Raw genomic sequence first — 22,525 nt, 5'->3', positions numbered from 1 at the left:
TCAAACACTCGTACATAGCTTCCATAGAAATGCAAAGTTTTTTAAACATGCGTGTTTTTAAAGGTCTTGATTTTATGAAATTCACTATGTTTACAACTTGATCTAGTACAGATTTTAGTGCTGCTGGTAATGTTTTCGAAACTAAAGATTCTCTATGTAAAAAACAGTGAGTAGATATAATATTAGGTTTTCTTGTCTTTGCAAGGGCTACAAATCCTTTAAATGAGCCTACCATTGAAGGAGCACATTTCATACAAATTCCAACACATAACTCCCATGATATTTTAAATTGTTCTAAATATGAATAGATAAGATCAAAAACATCTTGTCCTGTCGTATGCTCCTTAAGTTCTTTGCAGCATAGATATTGATTCACTATTTTGTTTTGATTTATGAAACGAACGAATCCTACTATTTGTGCTTTACCGCTAATGTCAGTAGATTCGTCGACTTGTAAAACAAAATATCACTTGGAAAGTTTATCGTTAACTGTTTTCTCAATATCATCCGACATATTTAATTATTTTTTTTATTGCATCGTTTGAAAGAGGAATTTTCATAATTTTCTTCTTGCTTCATCACCAAACATAATTTTTCCTATTTCACAATATGCAAGTAAAATTAGAGACTGCTATAGTATGTGGTTTTAATTGTACAGTAATCAATTCAGCAATCTTGTATGAAGCCAGTTGTGCCTTATCGGAAATTTTAACAGTTTTTTCAAAATATTTCGCTTGCTTATTTTGCGTGCTTAACAATCTTTTAAAGTAATCTTTACTTTTTGATGCAAGATCGGCGTGCTTCGTAGTGAAGTGGCGATTTAACTTGTCAGTATACATCGCGCTATTGGACAGTTTTTCTCCACATACAACACATAGTGGAATGTGATATCCTTCTTCATTGATGCTAGTAAAACTGAAACGTAAATATTCTTCAGAATACTGTCCATTATTTTTTTTGATTTTACTGGATATATTTTCTTTTGTATGAGACGTATGATGTCTAGTAACATCGTCACTACTTCTTCCACTTGTACTCCCAGTGTCATTAATATTTTGGTCTGATTCACAATTTCGTTTGGTAATAAATTTATCCATTGTGGGGTATCACGACTCTAATAAAATATAAATTGATTGAAACATTAAGATTTTACTATTTTGCGGAATTTTTGTTTTTACCAATTTTCTCGCGGTGCACTTGCAATAAGTTCACGGTGCACTGGTGCACCGCGGTGCACCGGTTAAGAACCACTGCGTTAACAACTCGAGATATATAAATTTTAAAAATATTTGTGTTTCGATTTTTATGTTAAAAGATTTATGCTTCGAAAACACGTTAAAACGTGTATAATCTAAAATAAAAAACTACAACATCTTTTTTCTATAAAACATCAAAGCTGCTCCTCTAAAAAATGATATTTTTGACTTGACTGGTGGATAGTTCAAAATATGGGTTCAATAGCAAAAGTCATTTAATTTGACTGTGGTATAAAGACATCACGTATTCAGTATGTAGTATGTATGTATTAACAAAACTTTTTTTACGCTTGCGCTTGCGCAATGCGCTTACGTTTAATATTAAACAATGCTTGTGAATTGTAACGAAAATGCCTTCAATATTAATCAATAATGAATTAATTCTAGAATGAGTCATATTATGAAAAATATTTGTAGAACGAATATGAAACAAAGCAAATAAATATATTTTTAATTAGTAAGAAGAACTAGAAAAAATGTCGGAAAACGTGAAAAACGTGACATCTACCTTAAAACATTTTATATTTAATAATAGTAGTTTTTTACTTTTATTTATTTATAAACATTCGTCAATGTTAATATATTACATATTTTTGATACGAAGAGACAGGTTGAGTCGTTAAAATAGACAGTATCAAAAAACGTCAAAGGAAACCGATCCCGAAACATGACAGGGAAATATACCCCCTCCTGTCACTTGATATAATTATGCATATGGCAACAACGTTTTTGAATTACGTCGACTCCGTTTTGTGTTTGTATAGGGTTGCCAGATTTCAATTTCGATAATAAAAAGCTTCGATTGATATTTGCACGTGGCGAAAAAGAGGGAGAGCTTTCTATTACGTATTAAATTATATAAACAAATTGGCAAACACATACATCCAATTATTATGATAATAAATTGGAGTTGAACACTTATTATAAATAAAGGTATACCTAATTATGTATAGTTCTCGATTTAGAATTTGATATGATACTATAGTCGGAATCGAGCTTTCAAAAGCGTCTACAATCTTGATTGGCTTCAATGCTACTTAAGCTTTGTTGTTGTTTTTCTCGAGCTCGGAAAAGGCTCCCTCTCCCTAGCCCTTCCCTATTAATTGTTGCTTCGAAGGGCTTCACCCCCGCCAATATCCGTTTCTCGTCACCGTGTCTTATCTCTCGCGGGGACCTTGGCGAGTTCGAGCCGAGACCAGTCCGGGATCTTGACCCCGAGCCGCAGACGGAGAGGATTGTTCACCAAGTTATTTAAATTCGGGTCTAATGACGTACTACTACTACTACTACATGCATAGCTAGCAGGTTCGTCGACACTGCGCGATGAATCACGGCGCATCCGAATATTGCATACGAACAGGTGATCCTGGACGAACGATTGAAATAAAAACAAGGTAGAGAGACAAGGCTGTTGCGGAGATCGGCGCACCTTGGTGCAATCGGACGCATCTCTCTGTCTTGCCAACAAGGGGGAGCGAAAGGTGAACTGGTAACCGCAGGGGATAAGGCGGAGGGCATTCACACTGCCTCGGGAGCAGGGGCCAGAAGCTTGCGAAGAGCTTCAGTGGACGACGCTTTGAATCAAGTCTATGCTTGCATCGATGATTCAAGAAACTACTGATATACTTGCCATAATTCAAAAGGGGATTACAAAGCTTTATTGAGATTCATAAACTACCTTCAAAGATACCGAAAATGAACATAACATTACACTATGACGTCAATGGAATGATTTTACGAATTCCGTGATGCATTAAAACATAATTTTGACCTACTAGGACGCAAAAAATCACTTCCTAGAAGTAAAAAATTCACGTCAAAAGCAATAAAACCGTGCCATTGTTGGTGTAGTGTGAACACTCGGATTCGAATGTTCCTGTTTTATTGCATTTATCGTGGGTTTTTATGCTCTTTTTGTATTTCGTCCTAAATCGAAAATAGCAAAATCGTGCCGTCGCCATCGTATATAATGAGAATAATAAAGTTTTGATGATTGTTGATAAAGGCATAGTAGACTTTTTTTAATATATCGTCTCTCACTATTAGCATATTTTTTATTTGAATTGTTACAGACGTTCTGCTATGAATAATATGTTACTGAAAATACAAGATGCAGCATAATTTGATTCTATGAGAGGTAGCGTTGATACTAGAGACTTGAACCCTTTAATGCAAGAGGGCCGAAAAATCGGCCCACGCTAGTATGCAAAAGCATCGGCGGGCCGATTTTTCGGCCATTCGATATTTTCTCATATGTAAGCTTCTTCAAAGTAAAACAGATTCATTTGCTCTGTATTAGATATGCCTAATGTATTTTATGACGTTTCCTAGTATTTTTTTTTGTGACAAAGCAAGTAGCTCCTAAGCATTTTTTTGCAATGGGATGCCAGATATAAAAAAACAATAACAGGTACCGTATATCTTACACCAATTTACACATTCTAGTCCACATTTAGATATTTTACACAAAAAAACTGTTTCATATTTACAAAATATATATTACATTATTATTTTCTTAAATTATAACCACAAAAGTTTTATTTTGAATTCTTATTTTTTATCAAATTGTAAACATGAAAATGTTTGTTCCAATGATTTTCAATCTGGGATTCGGGGATTTTTTTGAGATATTTTTGCATAGTAAAGTTTTGTACAACTAATGATGCCAGTATTCACTAGTTTAAGTTTGATAACATAATTTATCAATAAGTTTGGCTTTCCAATTGTATAATAGCTAAGGATCAGTGGCGTGCCGTCCATACATGCGGTAGATTCAAAATGTCACCAGCATGAACGGTTGATGACGAGCGACTCAGCCGTTACATATGCTCGTGTTTATAGTCGATCAACCGTGCATGCTGGTGGCGTTTTGAATCTACCGCATGTACGGACGGCACGCCACTGCTAAGGATCAATCACAGGCGCATAACAGCATCGTATTTAAAAATCTTTGGTTGTAACTTGACAGGCGTTAGTCCAATTCGTTACAATGGGAGAAACATAACAAGCAACTACGAGACAACAAATCTATTTTGATCAATCAATATATGTCAATATGTACGACCTAGCTATGAATCCGTGAGATTAGAAAAATCCAGGAAAATATTATTTGTGATGGTCGATTGCGATCTCCTAGATACGAACCCAGATCTTTCAGGTATAACTGACTTATACCATCTATTGTGTTGCCGGGTACGATAGCAAGTTATATATAATATATGTATAAAAGTTATATTTTTGTTGCTGAAATTGTTTTTTTTATGAATTATGCCATCCCAGCCCCTATATTGTTTTATATTTGAGTGAATAAAATTTACTTCAAAATACAGTTGAATTTAATATTAACCGCTATTGCGAAAGCTGCGAAAAGTTTTCAGTAAATAAATTAGTAATCAAAATCTTGTAGCAAGAAATTTGTTATTCTCTTCTTTTCTCCAGCCATTGACCTTATGACTGAAGTTCGTAACCTTTGTTATGGATTATTAGAACAGGTAGTAATCAGCAAGAACTATACATAGAAATCGCGTAGAGAACTTTTCCTCGCTTTATATTCAATTAGTTGAATATATCTTTGTGTTTTATAGATACAGCCCTGATCGCTTAAGTTTAGAGAGCACCAAAGAGAATAAACCCAGCATAAAGAAGCAATTGAGAGAGCGCAATAACAAGTCAAGCGATTGCTTCAAGAAATATCGCATGCACGTTGCAACATGCACTTTAACGCTCTGATTTGCGCCTGATAATGCACGCATTTTATTTGCACACGATTATTACAAAATCTTTAAAAATTTATATTGTACGTATAACTTCAACAATGAGATAACGATTTTCCTCAAAAAGCGTCATAAAAAAAGAGATAAACGACCACGTATTTGACTCTTATTATTGCATACATTTTTTAATGAACAGGAAAAAATCAATAGCAAAAAAACTAAGCTCTGCCTATACGCACTTTCCATTAGTTGCGAGGTCGGCCCTTCGGCCTCACGATTGGCCTTCCCAACTCGTTTATTAAAGCTTCCTATTATTATTACACATGGACCCACTAAAAATAATTCGAAAACGTATAAACGACCTTTGGCAAGCGCCAAATTGCGCAACGCGTGCGTATCTCAAAAATTACTGGATAATTAACTACATTTTTCGATTCGAATACGCTATTGTAAACACAAAACAATTGGTAGTATCGTGTGACGCACGATACACTACTACCGATTTCCTACTCTCAAACGTATATATATTTCATAACAATGTAACAAGATTAGCCGGTAAGTTCAACGCAACCCTGAAAAGGGCCGCTCGTTCAATCGCCGTACCATTACGTCATTTTCGGCCGGTAGCAGTAACAAGGTTAAACCTCGAATCAAGAGTCCGAGTGATACCGCGATAAAGCCAATTGTGTGTGATATGATGTATGTTTAACAACACATAGACAAACACGCATACAAATTTTGCACGCGTCCTTCGACCGCAAGTTATGGCTGTGAAAATATTAAAAACACACTGCAGATAAACATTTCGTAAAATATAAATAAATTAGATAAGCGACGGAATCCCACAAAAGTCAACAAAACACGATTTCGTTATTGGTTTTCAGGGGTCATTATTGTTATCTGTCAGATAAGACGACTAATGGTTCTGCAAGCGCACGAAGAAAATTTAATTAAATAAAAATGTAGTTGAATTTAAACTAGCAGAGAAACGTTAGTGTCAAAATGTACGATTGAACCTTGGCATAACTGAGATACATCCGTAAGTGAGTATTGCATAATAATTAGAAAATGTCAACGATTTGTTATCGCTGAATCAAACGTAATCCTCGATCGAACAATAGAGTCGAATGCGTAGTTATTCATTTATAATCGTAAATGGATCTACTTGATGCGTAATTAGTGCATTATCAAGCACTTATGTTGCATATGTTTATGGTTAATGCAAATGAACCTTAAACATATAAAGTAACCCTCGTATGAAAGATAACGGTTTTTAATCGAATTCCTAAGATCTAGAGTTTGTTTTTAAATAGATCGTACATTAAAACATTTGTGAAAACAAAATAATAGGTTATAAAAAATATATATGATAAATAATTACTTATGTTTTTCACTACTTGCAAAACAAGTTTATTCGTCACGCCGGCATTAAGTGACAAATAAAAATATTGATTATTTCCATCTCAAATCATTGCATTGGTATGAATGTTTGAAATACACTTCTACCAGATACTTCCATTTGGAATAAAATTTCATCTTCCAACTTGAACTTCGACTTGGAAAACCTTGACATTTCTAATTCGCTACCGATTTGGAATACACTAGAATACAACCGAACTCTTACCAAACGAAGCTACGCCTAAATCCATAAGTTGAACAGTGGTGCAGACAAGGTTTAATATGTATGTGATGATATATTTTATCTGGCGTTTTAGTGAAATCATATACGATTACATTTTCACCGGTAGATACATACATACATATATATTTCTACTAGTAAACATATAATTTAATTAATGCGCTAGTGAAATTATATGCTGACAGTTGCGAAACGTACATTTGCGGTTCGCACCCAAACCTAATCTACACGAATTCACCAAACCCAACCTGACCTAATAAAATTTCTAAAACTGTTATTAGTCCAAATTACAAATTAAGCCAACTCAACTCTTGAGGGAAAATAAGCGGAAGAAAAGTATAGACAAACGTCGCATCTCGTATATTGGTCCATTGTTTGTCTGCACTTCGATATTACACTGTGTTTTAAAAATATTACAATCCTTACCGAGTTCTAATATAGAAGAGTATTGGTTTAAGTATATTCAAACCGAATTTTGATTAATAGGAGGGCGCAAAAACAATTATCACTTCTCAGAAGTCAAAAATTCACGGCAAAAGCAATAAAATCGTGTCGGCGCCGTCGCAGTGGGAACGCTCGGTAACGAGCGTTCCCACTGCGACGGCGACGGCACGATTTTATTGCTTTTGACGTGGATTTTTGACTTCTGAGAAGGGGTGATTGTTTTTTGTGCTCTGCTACTCGCTAAATTTCGGTTTAGATAGGCTTTAGTCAATTCTAACTTATTCTCACCGCGAATGCGACTTCCTTGAATTTGGCCAGAAATATGCATGTCATTTAATGAAATACTATGAATCTTAATAAATATTATAAAAAATATTATAATAAAATATTAAAAAAAAACGTTCCTGAATGGTCGTCTCGAAGATCTGACAATATGGATATTGAAATGTCGTGATTCAGCGAAAGCTCCACTGGATTCGAGTTCAGGCTTAACGTATAATGTATTCCAAGTCAAAGGAAAACTAGGACATCCCTAACGGAAGCGTTTAAATGATTTTTAATGGCAGCGTTTCGACTTATATGTTATATACTAATGGGGAAAGAGGAGGAGATCAACTCTCTGGAATATTCTTTTTTTTAAGCAAATGGGTTTGTTCTGTGCCATAATGTAATCTGTAGTTACACAATCTGTTAGAATCGGAGTTATGTTTAACCTTATTTATTAAGATGTTTTATTTAAATCTGCGATAAGCACACATATGTAAAACTTTAAATAACTTCTCACCCGGATATTTACAGTTGTAGCCTAGCTATTTTTTATAATATTTTATATTTTTTCGTACAAGATCGGTTAAAATAGTTATTTTACCCGATCTTATACAAAAAAATAACAAATAATAGTAAAATATAAAATATTATAAAAAATAGTTAGATTTCGACTGTGAATATCTGGATGAGAACAGTTATTTAAAATTTTACATGTGTGCCTATCAGAGATTTAAATAAAATATGTTATTGAATTTATTTATATAAAACATGATTTTTGAATAAGTGCTTTTCTATGTGTACAATTTTCTATGATTTCACTAACTTACAGACTGATTTTAGTCTGTTGTTTCAATATTAAATTGTAGTTGTTGGTTGTGTTAACTTGGTTGTAACGCAATTGACTACTCCTGTCATGTTACAACGGAATAATTACAATAAATAAATACATTGGCAACCAGATAATATAGAGATTGAGATATTATATGATGACACACAACTCCGAGTTCTAATTAATTGGTGAGAACAATGTATTAATATACCTTGATTTTAATTAATTGTAGAGACATTCATATGTGAGATTAGGAAGTGCTAAGAAAGCAGAACACATGAAAAAAATCTTGTAAACTTCAAATCTAATTCGGAAGTTTTCAATAGTATTTGGAACATATTTTAATTGGTGGCATGCACGTTTCTGAAAACTTTGAGCTCATCACGTGCACTTGAAGAATGCCCGCGTTCTTAGAACCCGGCCAACAATTGGTCAATACGCCTTATTTATAAACGTAATTCAAAAGCCAAGGATGTGTGTATGCGCATTCGGAGAGGTTGGCTTGCCAAGATGCAAAGATAGTGTCGCTTGCACCGTCCTGGTGCGGTGCCAGCTTTCCGGATTTCGACAATGACAGTCGAGCACCTTTTGTGTCTTCGGCCGTAAGTGAAAAGCGGAAAGAAAAGAGAAAAAACGCACACGACAGTTCGCAATCGATGCGAAAATACATGCATCTTGCGCAAGAGTGAAATGTAAGGAAGCTGAACCGGGGCATATCGTTATTTATGTATGAAAATTACTAGAACTTTAAATTATGAACGAGATCGATGAACGATTAATAGCTGCGCGTCTGCGTTAAGCGGCTAAAAATAATTTTATACCGAATTTGAATCAAGTTACACGCAATGATGATGTCTTTCTACATATAGTACATAATCAATACTGAGAGATAATGATCTCGATTCTAGGAAACCGTACGAAACGAGAGACTTGAATTTCCACGAATCGAAACCATCCCCCTGAGGGCGTTGAAATCAGCTGTAGAATTTTCTGAGAAGTGAAAATTCTTTTTAAGCCTCCAAATCGCGTCCTTTTTCAGTCATGGAAATGATTCAGCAAGTAATATAGTGTGAGAGATGTATTATTATCGGCGCATATGTCAATCGCATCACACGCGTCAAAGTTCATTTCTATTACGCTATTGACACTGGTATTATTATACAATAAACAATAATAATGTCTGAATTTAAGATAAATAAACAATCAACCCACATTTCGACGATTGTGAAAATGGCAATAAGGTCATTCAGTGAATGTAAACGCACATTTTTTGATATTAAAAAAGTGTGACTGTATTAAGCAACTGTGTTGTCGACAATCAATAATTGAGACTCCACATGCTCCATTGCTGATACGTGTTAATTACGATCGAAATCGCATAAGTGTGAATCGCCATAGCGGATACTCTACCGAGCGTAAAAAATAAAAGTTTTCACGTTACATTATACTACTTTAATTAACAAACTTTCGAGGGCGAACGCAACGTTTCCTCTGAGTTATATAAGAAAACCGTACGAATCACAATCTTTGTTATTCCTTGATTAACCTCCTTTGCGCATTATTAATATTGCCAAAAAATATGTACTTTCAAAGACACGAATCAAATTAATTAATAATTTCGACAGAAGTATTTTAGTAGTTATTTTGATCGTAAAAAATATATATTTAATTAAAAAAATAATTGGTATGGTATTCGTATGACTTATTGCTTACAAATATAACCGCTAAGGTTTCACATAATTATAGTTAAGTATTTATTTTATGGTAATATGATGGTTGAGTATCGAGGTGAAAAAATAAAATCGAGTTATATTGTACCTAATAATATATATAATACCATATTAAATAGCTTTTAAAGAGAGCTAAACGTGATGCCTAAAATCAATATAAATACATATGAATTATGTATTTATATAATTTTTTTTAAATGAGTTTTTATTTTATTAAAAAAAATAGTTGCACTTTATATTTAAGGACGGAATAGCGTAGTCTGTAACGTCTCAGACTAGTAACTCTGAGGTAATGGTTTCGAGCTCCGGCAGCGACACTCGAATTTTTATTTTAAATAAAAATATTACACATAATAATTTACAGTTATTAAAAATGTAGATGTCACCTAGTGACATTCAGTCTAGTGGTTAATATTTGGAGGTATTTATTTATTATATCTGATTTACTGACTCAGTTGGTACAGATTTATCCCGTTGTAACGCATTAGGTTTACGTCTGCCAGGTTACAACGGAAGATTAAATAATAAGAATAAAATTAAAATAAAATGTAAGCGTAAGTAATATCGCCCGTAGCTTTATATATTTTTTTCATTACACAACTAGTTGCAATTTAAAAAATAAAAAAACACTAATAATTTTAAATCTAAAAAATTGCAGGTTTAAAATTTTTACCGTGCATTTTTTTTTTTTTGATAATCGAGATTTTTGATTTCTAAAACTCACAGTTCGCAAAACATATTTCATGTTTTAAAAAAATATCTTGAAAGCAATAAACCAATACACGTACCGGCACATCCCCCATGGAAACCCACCAATCACAGGGCAGAAATTTAAGACCACGTGTTATTAATGTGCAGTAACAACTGTTAAAAATAAATAGGGCTCAATTTAAATATTCACATCGATATGTATCCTTGAGATTGGGAAAAACTAAATAAAACTCAAACTTAATTAACTCATCGCCCTTTTTTCAACGAAAAAATTATTAATCGCCCACTTTTGGAGAACTCAAATCTCATTTAATATCAAATTTAAAAAATAATTTTCAAATTAAATTATGTATTATACATACTTAACTTTAAATACTATATAATTAGACAAAAAAGAAAGTTGCAGTTATTTTTATTATAAGATTACGATAGTAATTCGAATCTTTTCATACCAAAATGTAGATGAATAAACCGAATCTTGGGAAAATTTTATACTAATATTTTAAAATCATAATAAAACAACATATAATTCGGAATATCCGGCATTGACTCGGATAATCGAAAGTATATTTCATATAAATAACTTTCTGTTTTCATAGCTAATTGACTATAGAAAACTAGATTAATTATATTGTACATAATTAAGTAATCTCCTTTGATGTGTTGATTTAAATATTATATTTAAACGTTAATTGGTCATAAATATATCATATAATTTAATTATTATATTTAAACGTTAATTGGCCATAAATATATCATATATACATATCTATATAAATAGTTTTTAAAGTGGCCAAAATCACGATTATTGCCCAAGTAAATTTATTTTATTAAATGTCACTATGCACAACCTACCTTATTTTAATTATTAATCCGTGATATAGGAAAACCTAATCTGTGATGATCGACCAGAATCATTTTTATATTTTAATCACTAATTTTGATATCATAGACGTCATAGAAATTGAAAATACATTTACATTCTGAACATGGGTCCTTCAGGTATAAGTCACTAACTATAGCACTTGTATATCATTATATTCTATATGCCTTAATTAATAAAATAAGCTATTTAAAAATAATAACATTCTTCGCATATTCAAGAACAACTTTCAATATAATAAAATAAATCTCTAAATATTTTTCGAAAAAATATTATTGCAGTGAAGTTGAATGAATAAAATATTAAGAACGAACTCCACAAGTTTTTTTTATTATTTCATAATAATATTATTCAAATATTTGAGAAGAACTTTAAAAAAACAATGTGAATCTGCATATTCCAGAACAGCTTCCAAGAATAGAAAATAAATCTAAATATTTATAAAAAATAAATATTCCATTGCAGTTGAGATATCGAAAATTTCATAAAACTTTCAGAATATTAATTTAATTTAAAAACTCGGTAAGTATTTTTATTTTATAATAATATTATTTATTTTTTTAGAATAACTCTAAAAAAACAGCGTAAATCCGTATATTCAAGAACATCTTACAATATTACAAAATAAATCTAAATATTTATAGAAAAAACTATTGCAATGCAGTTGGGATAGATATTTAAAATTTCATAAAACTTTCAGAATAATAAGGACGAACTCAACACGGTTTTTTTTCATTTCATAATAATATAATTCAAATTTTTAAAAAAGAGCGTAAATCCGCATATTTAAGAACAACTATCAAGATTACAAAAAATAAATCTAAATATTTATAGAAAAAAATATTACATTGCAGTTGAGATATCGAAAACTTCATAAAAACTTTCAGAATAATAAGGACGAACCCAGTAAGTTTTTTATTTTTTAATAATATAATTTAATTTTATTAGAATAACTTTCCAAAAACTGCGTAAACCCGCATTTTCATTCAAGAAAAACCTTCAAGATTACAAAACAAATCTCTAACGTTAATAGAAAAAAAAATATTACAATATAGTTGGATAGAAATTGAAAATTCCATAAAACTTTCAGAATAATAACGACGAACTCAATACGGTTTTTAAATTTCATAGCAATATTATTTAAATTTTTGAGAATAACTTTTATTTGGAAAAACCAAACAAGTTTTTTTTATTTTACATTAATATTATTTTTGAGAACAAATTTTAAAATAACAATAGTTCATAAAAAATATTTTGGATAAACTGAATTATCTCCAAGAATGCAACTACAATTGGTTGTAGCAAATCAACATTATGAATTGACAGGTTTCCTAAATGCACGTAGATGACCTTTATTTAAAAGTATACTATGTCACATTTGTGTGTGTGTATAATATATTTTTGTAAGATAAATTAGATTTAAGAAGCACACCTTAAAGAGATACACACTATCCCACATAAATTGTCACATAAAATGATGTTTTCGGCGATGGCTGCGAGGAGCTGGGACAATTTATGTGGGATAGTGTGTATCTCTTTAAGGTGTACACCATTTTAATCATGATGATATATTTTATAAAATACGTTAGTTCGCCCTTAATATTCTCAACTTTTCAATGATCACGCCTAGCACAAAATGGTTATTTTCCGAATGGTCTCGAACGCTTTTCCGACACGCATTTGGAAAATATCACACGATTAAAATGTTATTAGAGCCCTCTCCGATTATAAGTGTATGTACTAATAGACCCCTTCCCTTCCCAACCGTCCTCCGCTCGAGGGGCCCGTGCAGAGCAGAGTCGACCTTGACTAAATACATATATAATTTTCTTTGTGTTCGCGCATTTGCATAAGTGCAGCACTGCGCGCGACAGGGGCGCCCAACCGCTGCATGCATTGAATACATATTTATTTTATCCGACGCCTACGAATGTGTAACGTTGTACGGTACGTTTCGTCGACGATCGATATACGGCGGCCTTGGATGCACGCGACCTCAGTCAGCTCTCTCTCTCCTCGGTCAGCCGTGCCTCGTCATCAGATCAATAAGGGCGAATTGCGTCGAGGCCTGCGCAGTTTATGTACTTCGCGAGTCCTGTGTGAGCATCCCTGGCTCGGCTTACACGTGTTGCTGCCGATTAGCGATCGACTTCCGCAAACGAACTATTCGCAGCATGCATTCGCGCAGCGCAGATATACGTTACGTAACAGTCAAGAGTTGCGTATAGTTGCCAAGTGTCGATAGCGATTGCTGCTGCTACTGCTAGACATTGCGGCGACGGAGAACGTAAACATTGCTAATTATTGCGACGGACAATAAATTGGTAGCGTTATGGCGTAGGCGGCGCATGGGCGTGGATCGTATCAATATCAATAAGTCGTAGCAATGCCACATATCATATTTTGATCGAGAACGGTCATTTTTTTGGGCCTACCCTTTACCATTTAGACCTAAGAATGTTATTTTTATGAAATTAATCTCTACCATATGAACCAGAAAATTTTTTTAGCCTACCCTCTCCTCTACCATATGAGATTTTATCTCTGAAACTAATTTATATAATTCTATTGAAAATTACTATATTAAAATAATTTTGAATTGATCGAATACTACTGTGATTAATTAACTAGTGAGTTTGATGTGTGAACGTTACTGTTACAAAGTATTTTGTCAATTGACACGTGAAAAATCTAAAATCAATCGTCACTCTGTCATTATCTAAAACGCATGTATCACGTTTCCACACCTGTTGGTACGACATTAAATATTTGCAGCGGATATTTATGTGGATTATGTCACTTGTGTAACACATTAAATATTATTTAAATTACTACCAAAGTATTAATTATGCCAGTTTGGGCACTTTTATTTTACTCAGTTGACAAGATTAAGCAATAAGAAGCTTTAGTTATCGAATTGGATAACTACATCATAAACTAACAATCAAGGCCGATTATGCAGCTGAAGAATTGGAATCTATCAAAGCTATGCGAAGGAACGCGGTTGGCGTTATGTTTAACCCTTTAAACGCCAGCGAATTTTTAGTGAGTCGCCTGTTATTTCTGTTCACGTCTCAGTACCTCTTTTTAAAAATAAATAAAAATACTTGTTTTGCTAATAAATGAAGCTTTTTTTTATTATAAATACCAGTATTAAAAAAATGAGTATTGATCAAAAGTATTCAAACCAAATTTTGGTCAATGGGAGGGCGCAAAAACAATTACCGCCTCTTAGAAGTCAAAATTTCACGTCAAAAGCAATAAAATCAGTGGGAACGCTCGGTAACGAGCGTTATGGTGTCTCACAACTTACTTAGTAGTAGTTAATTGTGTTAACCCAGTACTAACATATATTATATTGCAACGTAAGATTTACAATAAATAAATATATGCTAGAAGAAAAGAAACAACTAATAATAAAACACAAAAGGATACTATCAATAGCTCGTTACATAACGCACATTGAACCATTTAAAGAGAATATAGGAAAAACCATTCTTATCATATATTAAAATATGAAATATTATCATATCAATTTTCTAAGAAAAATTATAAAAAAACAAGGGGTGACGCAGCGTTGAAACAATTTAATAACAAGTTCCTCATTATTCCGTATATCGCTTTTAGATACCATATCTAAAAATGCGATTTTTCTGATTAGATAGACGATCACCTTCATAGCAGATGTAACAAACACAAAATCGATATAGATAGAAGCAATAAAAGAGCGACACGAATGTCATTGCACCGTCGGCTCGCCGAGATCCAGGCACCGGAGTTGAGCGCCCCTGCGTGCCAATCGCTCCACGAAATAGTTGCGCGAATATTCATGAACGATGAGAAATCAATCAAAAAACACAATTTCGTTGAATCGTTATCGTTAAAATTTTACGATCGATCGCTTATGGATTTTTATATGTAAATAAATTGAATTATAACATTGCAAGCATTGTTTATATAGCAGTGGCAACAATGCATCTTTTGTTTGATTGATAGAGCTGATAATAATTGACAATATTAAAAATATCGCAGATAAGTTTTTTTTATACTAAATACATACACAAATTTTAAGCATCTCATCATCATTATTAAAAGCAGATCTTTTGAAATTCGAATTAAATTTGACTCAATATACATTTTTATCTATCGATCTCGATCGCGAACTTACTGCGATGATTGTCATTGTAAATTTTAAATAGGAAAATGGCTTACCTTTTTCTTTTTGGGATGTTCGTCTCTGTCGTGGTAGTCGAGGCCGATGCCTTCGTCGCTGTAGGAGGCTGGCCAGCTGGCCGGTGAGCCTCCTGGAGCCGGGGACGGAGTACCAGAACGCCAAGACCCACTGCTGGACCCTGCCGGAGAAGCTGACGACCTTCCGCAGAGCGCACCTTTAACCAAGAGTTAAACGAACCTTAAACCGAGCCTTGAATGGGCCGAGTCCCAATTTAGACAGACAATATCGACCCCGCCTTCGCTGACTTTGGAGCTTGAAAAACTATAAACGTGTGATTAACCTTGTCCTTTACGAGTGCGACGACACCGCGACGGTTATCGCGGATCGTGCTAACGCAATTTTCCGATTGGAAATCGTTTTTTTTTTGTCGTACATTAAACGACAACGGGGAGGACATTGCAATGACGAAATGGGGAAGTAAACAGGTGAACGGCCTTCGCATTTTGCTCGAAAGAACAAAGTCAACCGGACGAAGAATTTAAATGAGATAAAAAAAATCTTGCTAGGAAAAGTGTGGGTGATACAGTATTGCAACAAAGAAGAGAAACAATGTATCGAAAGATCGATTCATACATTGTTTTTTTATTTAATATAGATGGGAGCCACTGTTAGATTTATATTAGATGTATAAATGTATCTGTCTTTGCAGCAGTTCTGTTTCATTTTACAAAAACACACAAATTGTATTGATTGAAATGCTTAGACAAGAAGCTAGCTACTGTCTTACGCTACTAGCATTTTAAGACGATATAATCGCCTTTTTTCTTTTGACTTTCTCCGTCCATCGGTCACGATCAAACATACTGTAATGCTCGCTATTGTCGCAACTCGCAACCATCAACTGCGATGATCAGTCAAACGAAAAGATCCTAATAGATATTTTTTAAATATTTTTTAGATATGACACAAAATCATAAATGAACACGTTAGGCAATATTTTAGGTATTTTTTGTATATCAAAGACAGATATTTGTTACAAATGGCTGTATAGTTTCGTTTTTTTAAATACTTAGCAAAAATCACTATTATTTGCATTTTTATTATTCATTACAATAGACGTAGTGCTTTTTATACAGTACTGTGCAAAAGTCTTAGTTACCATTGCTTGTTTGTATTCTTTCATTTTTAAAGGCTTAACTATTTTATCTCTGAATTGTTTTATGTTCTCGTATAATCTCTTAAAGCCCAAGTGAAAACAATAAGCGGATATTTTATGCATTTTGCATTTGAAGTGACTTTGAACCAAAAAATAATAAAATATACTACTTTAAAGTTTAATTCTGTAAATCTGTTTTTTTTTCATATTCGACAATTTAACATAAATGCATATCTGTTTTTTGGTTCAAAAACACTGTCCATTGTTTCCATTCGAGCGTTAAAAGAACTTTTAGTACAATTTTAATTTTGATAAACTATGTTTAACAAAGTTAAACTTGTACTAAAAATTTCGGTAGCCAGATTAATTCGTCATCTTGTTTCAAAAAGACGACTAATAAAAAAAATGGAATCACCGTAATAAAATTTTTGAGAAAAAAGTAAAGAGGTCAAAAACGTTTATTAGAAACTAAAATTTGCTTATTTTTTTGTTATTGTAGAATATAATACCATTTAAGGACACGAAAACTGCCGTAGTATTATTTATCTCGTCCAAGTTTGCTACTTTTTATTGTTTATTATATTGTTTTAAAATGGCCGCTATATAAACCTTAATAATAATAATAATAAAAATAAATAACTTGTAAATATCTCGTTTAAGTTTGCTGGTTAACTTAATCTGCTAATGTGTTTCACAAATGCGACTAATAAAAAAACTATTAAAAAAAATAGAGAAGAAATTAAAATTTGTAATGAAATTTAACAGAGATTCGACTCTTTATTTTTTGAATACTCGCCATTCCAAAACAAAACGAACTTAACCTAACTTAAAATTGTATGTCGTTACGATACGGCAGTAATCGTGTATAAAAAAATCTAAAAAATTTAAATTTCTATGCAATTCTTAAGAAATATATCTAGTAAATATGACGGATTAATATCTGCTTTACTGACGGTTGACCTATAGTTTAAAAGCTACTGATCATTCAATATGTCGACTATATATACTATGTAATACAGTGGTATCTCGACTTACGAACCGCTCTACATGCGAACTTCATATAACGGCTTACATAATTTATGTCACAAGTTAAGAGGGGGGGGGGGTCAGCGGAATTGTGACAGTAGTTTAGGGGGTCTTTTAAAAATGTGATATCACGAATTTGAATTTATTCATAAGGTAGCCTAATGTGTTTTTATTAATTGATTTTTTTTAATAGAACATAAATATAATATTTAATTCACCAAGCTTCAATGTGTCAACGTGTAATTTATTTAAAATATATTTTTTTAATATTAAATCTTATGTTGTAACCTGACAGGCGTAAGTCCAATGCGTTACAACGGGGTAAATCTGTACCAACTGAGTAAGTCAATCAGATATAATGAAGTATTAACCACCAGACTGAAAGTCTGGGAATCGATGATATCTATATTAATAATTATAAATTATTATGTGTAATATAATTTTTAACCAATAGATGTTTTTTAATAATAGCGCATTTTTTTCATAACTGACCCCAACTTTAGAGTTACGCATGAATATCAAGTACATACTATATTATTATTATACAGAACTTCTAAAATAAATTATTCATCAACATCGCTTCCACATAAATACATATTTTATACTATCTATGATATTGTTGCCTTGGTAATTTAAAATAATTTTAGCTCTGTGACGTGACTTACAGGGAAGGGAGGGGGGGAGTCGGGCATGGTGTGACACTTTGTGACAGAGGGGAATGGGGAAGGTTTTTAAAATTTCACGAAAAACCTTTGACATAATTTATGGAAACCGCTTATCTCATTTTGACCTCTACATACGAACCTAAATTCGAGATACGAACTGCGAGGCACTGCGCTTGCGCACACGTCGTATTTTTATTAAAATAAAAAAATCGGTATTTATGTAACCAATAAGATCTAATGGAGAAATTTTGAGATATGAACCATTCGCAAGTCGAGGTACCACTGTATAATCTATATCATATTGAACAATTATATTTTTTTGTTAAATAAGTACAGAAAACTGATGAATATTTAGATAAAACTATAGACCAATGTTGCAGTTGAAATCAGCGTTTTTAACATATAAATCGAGTTATTTTGAAAATGGCAAGAAAAGACTAAAACTCGTTTATACAACTATTACCAAAAGCTTTTACAATTGACAGACACATTTTTTGTGTTATGCACACAGAGGTAAAAACGTCTATAGGCGAGAAGTAAAAATCGAATTGTAGACACCGAAATACTTGTCTATTTATAACCAAATAAGTTTTTGTTGCGAGTAACCAACAGAGCGAAAAACAGCGCTTTGACGTTGCAAATAATGATTCAGGGTAGTAGTTGTTGACACGAAAGAGAAAACTTAAAAAAAGAGCCGACACGTGAGTCAGACGCGTTGTTTATCGAATGTTATTTTTAGAAGATTTTCCTGTAAGTTAACTTTAAAAGTAGGAAATTGTTACATATGTTGACGTCAGAGTTCTAAATTCGAGGAAAGCTTAGCTTATGAAGCGTCCAGCGTCCATCCGGTAGAAGCAATTTAAAAGGCAAATATGCTGGATATAGTATTACGTAACTGTGTTTTTATCCACGGTTGATGGAATTTAGACGCCCACCCCAGTCTGGCGCCCCAGACGAGTTTAGGGCTCTAGCCTCAGATGGGGTGTTCGCTGCGAGTGTGACGCCCCGGGCGGCCCGGGATAAAAAATCCGCCGCCTGCCAACTGGCAAGTTTGTCGTACTGACCTTGCGGCGAGTGCGGCGAACAGCTGAGCGACATGAGCACCAAAGCGGCGTTGCACTCGTCCATCGTGTCTACGTTGTCTACGTCATCCTTCATGTCGCTGTCGCCGGAGCTGCTGGGTCGACGTTTTCTGGGACTGCAACAAAAAAGATCAGGTGAATAACGGAAAGGTCGACGGGTTGAAAACATTTCTGCGCAACTACAAGAGCACTTTCACTCGCTTCACACTCCGGTAATCGAAAGTGCTTCCGCGGAAAAGATCAATTTTATCCGCAACCATTTCACCGACGATGATGGCGATAACGAAATCGCATTATGCCGATTAAAAACTGATCTTACACTTCGTTACGACACCATCCTAAATGCACAATCAACAAAAAGTGGATGAGGATATTAAATAATAAAATATTTCATATAAACAAATTATTATTACCATAGAAACGATTAATTATATTGGTTGATTTAACATAGCAATCTACTGTAATGGCCTTTGGATATGGATTAGTGACCGATTGCAATTTTTGATTATGCAAATGCGACATTTAATTTTGTTAAATTAGTTCAATCATAAATAGGCGATAACGCTAATATGTTATGTATTATACGCAATTCAACACATTACAGTTTAAGTTAACTATTTAATAAACAATGCGTACGCCCACCGGTTTGATCCGGTTGCGGTTTATCAACGTTTTTAATAACTGAACTGTAAGAACAACCACAAATTATGGTTGATTAATTTAGTCATATAGGAGGTAAAACGTACATAATTTTATAATTAAAATATAATATTTCATAACCATACTACTAAAATACGTATATATTGAATGAATCTTAAAATTATTGTAATTTATCGATTTTTAAATAGTAACCCTAAAAAGTTCGGCAATTAATAGGTTAATCTAGATTATTTATAGCTCTATTTTATTCATTTTTATTAGTTATGTGAGTCAATATCTAAAATGCCATACAATAAGATCCTCGATCACAGCACCGTTGTGCTTGCAGTGGTTTAAAACAATATTTTGATAAATACAAATTTCTACTGAAAGTCAGTGTCAGCTTAATAAGCGACGTTGATGCTAATTGTTGTCTATAATGAACAAATTCAAAAACATAACTTTATGAACATTGTCCAGAACTGTTTGGCAAGCTAAATTTTTGCGCGCGTTGGGTGCCGAAAAATAAACACAGAATTCAAGCAACTCGTTTTACGTTCAGTGGCGTAGCGAGGGTATGTGCCGCCCAGGTCAATCCATAAATTTGCCCCCCCCCCATACATTTTTTACAGGGTCATAAAATCATCATTTCTTAAAATAATAAATTGGTTATTATTAAGCTCTTGTTATTCGTGGATTTATATATGTTTTAGTGCATTCAGGGTTAAGAACCACACTAGACGATCCCATCGCGAATATGCCGCCCCCAAGCAAGTGCCGCCCGGGGCGGCCCGCCCCCTCCGCCCCCCCCCCCATAGCTACGCCACTGTTTACGTTTACTGCTTTAAGGTCCATCATGACTGTTGATAAATAAATACTTAATGACCGAGGTTGATTTTGGGGCCTGCCGAGAGAAGGGGAGAGGGGACAAATTCCCGAGACCCGTTCTCCTTAAGGGGCCCAACCAAAAAAATCATAGCAAGAATATATTTATATTAAAAATGAAAAACCGAATTAAATAATGAATCTGAACTAAACTACAGTTGTTTCAGATGTACCTATACACCGATATAGTTTAAGACATAGTAAGGTTACTCATTATTGCAGATACTAAATAAGCATCGTATAAAACGTGTTTTTTTTTATTTTTTTAATATGTACGTCTATTTTATATTTAAAAAAACGTGGTAAATCATTTATACCTAATTTGCAATAGTGAGTCATCTTTATTTACAAAACAATAAAGAAAAACATTTTATAAACACACAAATTATGTGTTTATAAAATGTTTTACAATCGAACATATGTATTAAAACCACCATACTTTCAGTCTGAGAATCAGACACAACTGTATTATAATTTATAATAAATGGATTTTACTTAGCAGCTGGGGTCGGTTATGAATAATAGCATATCAGTTATGGCTCGGTCGATTGTGAATAATAGCGTCTGCTGCCGTGGCTCGAACCCGCGGACTCTGGGTTATCAGTCAATACCATACGGACTACGCTATTCCGACCTTCGTTGCTATTTATTACATTACATTATAACTAAAAAAGTATTGAATAATTTTTGAAGCTCGGAAAAAAATTTTCTCTGAACAAGAAATAAGTTTTTTTAAATTCATTAATACACATTTAAAAGAAAGATTTAAAGCAGTTAAAATTCCTATGTTCTGATTTAGTTCAATCCCTCGATCTATCTGTACGATAGATCTGTTCACTCCGTTTATTTTAACAGAGTCACTTTGAGATCTATCCATCTCGTCATTATTCATAAGTAAAAAAGAGATGGCAACTTTGGGTGTACGCCTTATCAATTTGCTCTAAAATACAAGATATGCGTTCGTTATACTTATCATTAATCATTTCTATATTTTAAATAAATTTCGATAAATTAGAAATGTTACTATATTTTTTATGTTGTATTATAAGCTATCAAAAATAATAATAAATAAGTTATAAGCTATCAAAATCGATAATTATTTAAAGTGTCCGAATAACAATGAAGCAGTTGAAACGTATATGACAAATTTGCTCGGCGCAAGCGGACCAATGAAATACGAGATAGGCTTCTAAGTGACTCTGTTAAATTAAATGATTCGATTTACATGAATTATCGTGTAAATCAAGGCATAAAACGCATACGAAAATGCAAGATAACGCGAGTGTTTAATAATATATTATTTTATAAATAATACAAGTAACTAAAAAATAAACTTAAAAAAATCATCATTGTAACTAGTTTTTGTGTTTTATGTTTTATCAAACCCTGATACGGCAAGAAAATGCTTAAAAATATCTCACTGCAT

At 33.1% G+C, this 22,525-nt stretch overlaps 1 protein-coding gene across 5 annotated transcripts in view; it reads right to left on the bottom strand.

Moving 5' to 3' along the window:
- Positions 1 to 22,525, bottom strand: part of Glut4EF (Glucose transporter 4 enhancer factor) — a 124,923-nt gene that overhangs the window by 21,186 nt on the left and 81,212 nt on the right. For 4 of the 5 annotated variants that reach the window (XM_088195821.1, XM_088195823.1, XM_088195824.1 and 1 more), the window contains 2 exons: positions 19,558 to 19,691; positions 15,685 to 15,860 (listed from right to left, as the gene is read on the bottom strand). In XM_088195821.1, coding sequence (XP_088051947.1) covers positions 15,685 to 15,860; positions 19,558 to 19,691 — 310 coding nt within the window. Of the gene's footprint in view, positions 1 to 12,411; positions 12,921 to 13,020; positions 15,861 to 19,557; positions 19,692 to 22,525 lie in introns of those variants that run through there. The other variant, XR_015811186.1, reaches the window with a different exon arrangement.

Source organism: Plectrocnemia conspersa, unplaced genomic scaffold (assembly GCF_051122295.1).
Source record: "Plectrocnemia conspersa isolate PC_06_02 unplaced genomic scaffold, ASM5112229v1 ptg000010l, whole genome shotgun sequence".
NCBI lineage: Eukaryota > Metazoa > Arthropoda > Insecta > Trichoptera > Polycentropodidae > Plectrocnemia > Plectrocnemia conspersa.
The sequence above is the reverse complement of the archived record's forward strand: the minus strand, read 5'-3'. Positions and strand labels throughout refer to the sequence as shown.